We start from the raw sequence: 7373 nt of genomic DNA, 5'->3' as shown, positions 1-7373 counted from the left end.
TTTATTCACCAATGCGAAATTGAGAATTATGCGAAATGTAAAAAAACAAATCGCGATTATTATTAATTTCTCATTAAAAGATAACTTATTAATATCTTTCTGTCCGTGATATTTTGCAGCGTTGCATCCGTCATTGCGTTGCAATATGATAATAAATACTTGCAAAATATAGCACCAATAAATATTTTAGGAAGATGCCAACAACATCTTCGGTTGCACGCAAGAATCAAGTAATTTATATTCCATCGAATCGCAAGATGTGATCATTATCAAAATGGACAATATCTTAAATTCTCATATGTTTCGCTCCATAGACATGTCGACTTTTTGTCAGAAATATGCATCTAAAGGAAACGATTAGGACCTCGAAAATATGTAAATCAGATATTGTACTATATATATAAAATATCAAGTTATAAAATGGTTAAATTTGATACAAAAACAAGTATTTTAATGTTTTTTTTATTGTTAGTGCATAAAGGCAATCATTTATTATCGTACCTACATATCTATTTAACCATAATTTAAGTACAAGTATTATTTAAATATATAAAAAAATTCTCTCTATGAATAAGACAAAAATTATAAAATAATAAAGAATATACAAATATATACACTGAGAAAAAAATATCTTAATTTCAAAGAAATATTTCTTTGCTCGTATTCAAACAAATTATTACTTTGGATCAATAAAAATTTCTTTGAAATTAAGATATTTTTTTTATTTTAAAAACATATTTTAATATCTTTCAAATAATCAACTACTTTAACTTAAATGTTAAATATTGACAGACTCTTTTAATTAACAAAATAAATAAGAAGTAAAAACATATTTTAATTTCAAAGAGATTTTCATTGACCCAAAGTAATAATTTGTTTGAATACGAGCAAAGAAATATTTCTTTGAAATTAAGCTATTTTTTTCTCAGTACATATAGAACATATACAGAAGTACATATATAGAAAAAAAGACTGCTCTCTATATTTTAGAATTTTTCATATCAAAATTCTTTTAGAATCTTAAATGAAATGTTTTAGATACAATCTTATTAAAATGGGACGTTTAGTAGCTCCAATTAGGACTAATAATCACATCTCACGATATACAAAATCTACACAAAAAGAACGTCTTTATTAAAGTATTTTAAAAAATTTAGTTAAATATAAATCTAAAAAATTTTGTTTAGATTCAAATGAATCAAAATAATTATGTAGAACGCTCAAACTGTTTGCTAGAATATTAAAACTTTTCGCTGCATTGTTATCAACGCGTTTTGAATAAACTTTTGATGATTCAACAAAATTATTTTCAGAACTGTATCCAGCTAAATTTTTAGATATTTCAGCAAAACCGTTTTCTTTTATGTAAAAAAGGAAAAAGAAATGATCTTTAATACATCTTATTATGTAATATATATGTATACACATTCATTAAAAATTATATCAGCCCCTTATTGCAGATCCGTCGTTACGTTACCACATCGATCGATCCTAATTTTGGACTGTGTTTCGCACGCCAATTGGCAAAAGTAAGTCCTTTTAGTAAAAAAAAAAAAAAAAGAGATAAACGAGGAAACAGATGATGTTATACCAATATACACACCGCTGTAGACAATTACGCACGTAACAGCCGCGTAATAATGCGGAATCGAACCCGTTTTGAGAGCAAGTCTGCGACGGCTCTGACCGTTACGTCAGATCGGAGAATCGGATGGACCAACCGACCGACCAGAAAAAATAATCGGGAGGTGCGCGGATCGCGGAGCAGGGCGTGTTCCTTGTCGTTTCAGTGAAAGTAATCGCATACATCGCGAACTGACCATTTCGTATAAAAACGCCGACCGAGCGGACTGATGGCACACTCGATCCAAAACTACCACGAGAAACAATGAGGTGCTTCGCGGTAAGTCAAAGGAATTTCTTATGCACACGCATAGGCCGGTGTACAAAGGCGTTTATTCATTATTGTATACTCTCTAAATTTCTTGGAGTGAAATTCACTCCAAAGGAAAGTAATCTCACTCCTTCTTTGGAGTAAATCTCATTCCAAAAGTGTGAAATCTCACCCTAAAAGAGAAAGAGAAGAGTGAAAATCTGCCTCTCTTATTCAAGAGTGCAAATTTTTCAATAGTGATAGTATTTTAACTCTTTTGGAGTGAGATTGCACTCCAAGAAATTTAGAGAGTATATATCTCCTCTTTAATAATATTTTCTATTGCCCCATTTAGTTGATTCAGAATTGCTAAATAGCTCGCTTTATCATTACAAATGAAATTGCGTTAAAATTGTATAATCAATATATATATATATATATACACATATATATACTAAATTATTTATATTATAAAGATATTAAATTATCTAATTATATTAATTAATTAACACAAATAATTAAATACATAATACGTAATTTAATTAAGTTCATAATTAAATTTAACGACAATGTAATCTATCGAAACTTGTTCAATTCGAACGCTGCCTGATTTCAAAAATTTTTAATGATGCTTTCAAAACTGTATTAATCTATTCCTTTTCTTTCTAAAAAAAATGTACAGATTCTGCTGTTGGCAACCGCCGTGTTGGCGACTGAGAAGTCGGGAAACCCGAAGAATCACGACAAACGGAGTGTGGCGGGTGATCACGCTTACGGTCTAGGCGGTATCACGAGCTACGGTTTAGGCGGTACCTCGGGTTACGGTTTAGGCGGTACATCGGGTTACGGTTTAGGCGGTATCTCGGGTTACGGTTTAGGTGGTATCTCGGGTTACGGTTTAGGCGGTATCTCGAACTATGGTTTAGGATATGGTCTGGGAGGATACTCGACTGGACTCGGCACGAAGGGATTCGGATCGGGACTCTCAGGGATCACCGTGGGTAATAACCTCGCTTCCACCTATGCTCCTGGACTAGGATATGGACTAGGAGGTTCTTACGGAGGTTACTATGGAGGTTACAGTAGCCCTGCCCTCATCGGTGCTGGTCACGCTACCGGATTCAATGCATTACCCAGCTTGGCGCATGGTAAAACTGAGCGCATCACCGGTCTTACTGTGCACCGCGAAGTCCAAGTGCCAGTCCCAGTGCCGCAGCCATTTCCAGTCGAAGTAACCAAACACGTACCCGTCGCACAACCCGTAGCTATCAAAGTAAACCGTCCCTACCCCGTTCCAGTAGCGCAACCAGTACCTGTCCCTGTCACTCGTCACGTAGCCGTAAAGGTTGACCGTCCCTATGCCGTTCCGGTAGCGCAACCCCTCGAAGTACGCGTACCACAACCGGTGCCGGTTCCAGTATCGCAGCCGATCCCCGTTCCAGTTTCCGTCACGAAACACGTGCCGATCTCCGTGCCATCTACCATTGCAGTCGCACCATCGACTATTGGCATCGCGACTGGAATTGCGCCTACTGAATATGTTGGTCTAGGATCTGGCAGTCTGGGAACCATCTCGGGCACGACTCTGGGTACCGAACTGACTACCGATCATCTCGCCAGCGGCTTGAACAGCGGCATCATCTCAAGCGGTTTCACCAGCGGTCTCGCTAGCGGTGCGGAACATATTGGATTCAATAGCGGCGTGGAGCATGTTGGATTCAGCAGCGGCATAGTACCAACATTGGGATCGACTGGCACGTTTTTAGCGTCTCACGACACTCTCAGTGGCGAATATCCATTGAAGAAGTGGTAAACTCAACTCGACAACTCGATTGGACGTGTGTCTTTTAAAGCGCTTCTCGGGCGTAATTTACGGATCGAACGTGCACAAATACCAATTGTGTTATGTACGTTGTCGAATAAATTTATTTTTATACACATTATCTCACACGATCGTTATTTAACTGTATTATATTGCAGTTATGCAATTATATGGTTTTCTTTCACTTTGAGATAACCATTGAGATCCTCAATATTCTTTAACATTTTACATCTTTTTGTTAAATAATTATGATTACCAGAGATCTGAATAATTATCTTCTTTATACTACAATTTCTCCTATCTCTCGATACATCTTTGATAGGATTTCTCCTATCTTTGATATAATTGTTTTATTTTCTAAAACAAACTCCGATCCACACTTCTCTAGTCTAATGCATAATTTAGATATATCCTTTGTAAATCTTATCGAAAATAAAATTTTAAAAAAATTAAGAAAAAGAGTATTTAAAAAATATCCTGTGTAATAAAATGGGGAAAAGAAGAATATCTTATCGCGAATAATTTAAGAATAAAATAGTGTAACAATACGAAATGTAAGATCAAAGACTGAGTGAAAATTATTATTAAAAATTTCAAGGAATTGCATATCAAAAGCAATTTCTCGTGATATTTTTGTGAAAATGTCTATAAAAATTGTTTTCATAAGAATCTTATTGGACCGTATTTATGTAAATACACAACTAATAGGAAATAGAGCCTATAACGGTCGAAGCTGAATCTTTGCTGCTTAAATAATTCTTAAGTAATTAATGCTTAAATAATTTTGGTGCTTTAAATAATGTGTGTGTGTATGTGTGTGCGTGTGTATGTGTGTGTATGTGTGTATGTCTTGTATGAATTTATATATTACGTATCAAATTCTGCCAAATTGCGTGCCGAATTGATTTTTTGGTCTTGAAACGCTATACTGATAGAAAACTACCATAACTATTATAAATTAAATTGTTTAGCAGTTTAATAATTTGATGCTCATAGGCATCTTAGAAAGATCTTTATAACATTGCTAAACGTATTAAAAAAATTTTTTTAAAGAAATTTCTTCTAAAGCTTTGTGTTTGTTCGTCAAATATAAAATTATAATATTCATATTAAATTACCTAAGTTATGGAATTCATCGACGAAACGAAAAAGGTATTAAAGGTATTAACTATTAAATAAAAACGTTGGGGATAATGTATGTCACCCTCCCTTCCTACCAGAGCCAAAATGGTATCTCTGCAAATACGCGACACATACAATGAAATCAATGCAATTGACTATAGCAGTATTTTGCGAGGTAGGAGGAATGACGCCACGAAGTTTTTTTCACGTCACACAGGGCTTGCAAACTGGACACAGATCAAAGCTTTGTGAACAGACAACGCGTAAATCGATTTTTTAACTAAAAACACCGAATAAAAAAGTTGGTTGCACTTATTGCATCAGACAAAATATTCCAATTAGCTTTACATTTTTGCTCTTTTATGTATTATAACAATATGAAAAATATTTTTTAGTATTAAGAAATACATTAGATTTAATAAATTTAATGTAATAATCATTTAACATAATTTTTAATTTTAACAAAATAATGAAAAATAAATTTTTTTATTCGCAAAAATAATGTTCAAAAAATAATACATATAGATTTTATAGGTAATGTATATTTTGATACATAAACATAGATTGTAAACTTATGTAAAACTTTCACAATCATTCTCTTGTAAATACACTAAAAAAGTTGTTAACTTGACTAAATGCGTTTAGTTCGTAGTGATTATTTAGTTAAGTATTTACTATTTATATATTTAGGTTAAATATATGTGAATCATAAACAAAATTTTGTAATTTAAAACATGTTATTTACTTGAATTAGCAAATATTTGTTAATTGAAATATTTATTTATTTGAATTATTTGCTTGACAGCCCGTAACCGTTGCATTTAGTTGAATAAACTAATATTTTTTTGAATCAGCAACTTTTTTCTTTGTGTGGTAAAAATTAAAAATGATTATTGTTAAAGTTTCTATATAATTAATATAAGTAAAATATCTATTCTTCCTATAAACAATAATAATAAATTACTAATAACGTTTTCGTTTAACATTTAAGAATGAGATAGTCCGTGATACACAAGAAATGGACATTACCGTTTGAAGCTTTCAGCAAGATTTCTGATATGCTTTCTTTATCTTGAGTTAGTTATTATTCTCTTTTTTGCATTATTATTAGGATACGATATTTATATTAATTTTAATCAAATTTTCAGATATTATTGTAAAAAATTTCGCATTTTATATCAAGTTTGCTGCTCAAGGTATTTTATCAATCTTTACATATTAACTACAGTCGCGCAACGGTTGATAAGAGACTGTAACGTCGATATTATACCGGTACTATTTATCGGTCAGACATCTACTATACCGACAAAATACTGTTAACAAGAAGAACAGAAATCCTTCTTATCAACGACAAAATTTATGTAATAATTGAAATATAACATCATAAGGGTAGAAGCATAGAGTCTTGCATAACGCATAATGTATAATGCATAAGAAAATATCGAAGTTCTTCATTTCCTTCCTTTTCATGAAATAAAAGACTTCGATTCGTTGATTTTCTTATGCGTAATGCATTATGCGTTATGCAAAGATCTGTATTTCAACCTTAATAATTAAAAAAGAAATTATTATGACTTACAGTAGATGAACCATATTTGGAATGCAATTGAATAACTCCAAACTTACCTGAAACAAAAAAGAAATCAATTCTTCAAGTAATTGTTATAAAAATAAAACTATATCAGAGAGAAGCTGTATCAAAGCAAGCATTTATGATGGTTTCATTTTTAGATATGTAAATAGCTAAGATTCTTTATTTCTTATAAACAAACTTATAAACAAACTTTACTTTAATTAACACAATCTTTTTAAGTTTCAGCAAAAAGTATTCCTGCATAAATCAGGAAATGGAGCGAGAATATAGGACGATTTCTGCATATTACACATCATGTTATAAATATTAACAAATTTTTCTATTTCCGACAATAAAATTAACTGCTACAGAAAATAAGTGTGTGATATATTAACAGATCGTCACTCTAATTTATTATATTTTATTGCATGATTTGTGTCTTGTTTGCACATATTGATTTATCTGATACGCTTCGCGGTGTTTGATCGAGTAAATAGACGGTTTTACCTATTCATATAAAATTGCGTACAGAATAGTAGTTTTTCCGTTTACAGCGAAACGAATGTCGAATAAAAAAGCATCTCGATCTCTAACCATGAATGAAAAAAATATTTTTGTACATTCTATTTGTTTTAAAGCAATTTTGCCCAATAAACGAAAAATATTGCTGTTTGCTGTAAAATGTTTCCACTACAACACATTGTTTTTATTTGCGTTAATAGGCCTGTTCTTTTTAGCTGAACTTTTGCACCAGTTCATCTTTCTTTCTTTTCTCTCTAGGAGGTTCAGCCAAAAAGAACAGGCTATTGTAGTATTGAGTACAACCTACAATGTTCCATAGCAAAACTTTCTCTTTTTTGCAAAATTAAGAGAACATAATGAAAAAATTAATTTTTAATTTGTTCTATACGTTTTCCATTTCGCATTTATATTCCAATTGCCTAAAAATACTCTTAATAAAAATGGATCGTTTTGTCGAAATT

General features: G+C 32.0%; 1 protein-coding gene across 1 annotated transcript; it reads left to right on the top strand.

The window, feature by feature from the left end:
- Positions 1-1824: 1824 nt before the first annotated feature.
- On the top strand, positions 1825-4048 carry LOC108730186 (helicase SRCAP). Its single transcript, XM_018459737.1, has 2 exons — positions 1825-1903; positions 2556-4048. The coding sequence occupies exons 1-2, from the start codon at positions 1889-1891 to the stop codon at positions 3684-3686; spliced, it is 1146 nt and encodes a 381-aa protein (XP_018315239.1). The 5' UTR covers positions 1825-1888; the 3' UTR covers positions 3687-4048.
- Positions 4049-7373: the final 3325 nt, after the last annotated feature.

The sequence above is a fragment of the Mycetomoellerius zeteki genome, unplaced genomic scaffold (assembly GCF_001594055.1).
Source record: "Mycetomoellerius zeteki isolate Tzet28-1 unplaced genomic scaffold, Tzet1.0 scaffold85, whole genome shotgun sequence".
NCBI classification, from domain to species: Eukaryota; Metazoa; Arthropoda; class Insecta; order Hymenoptera; family Formicidae; genus Mycetomoellerius; species Mycetomoellerius zeteki.
Note: the sequence above shows the minus strand (reverse complement) of the source record. Positions and strands in the feature narration are given on the sequence as shown.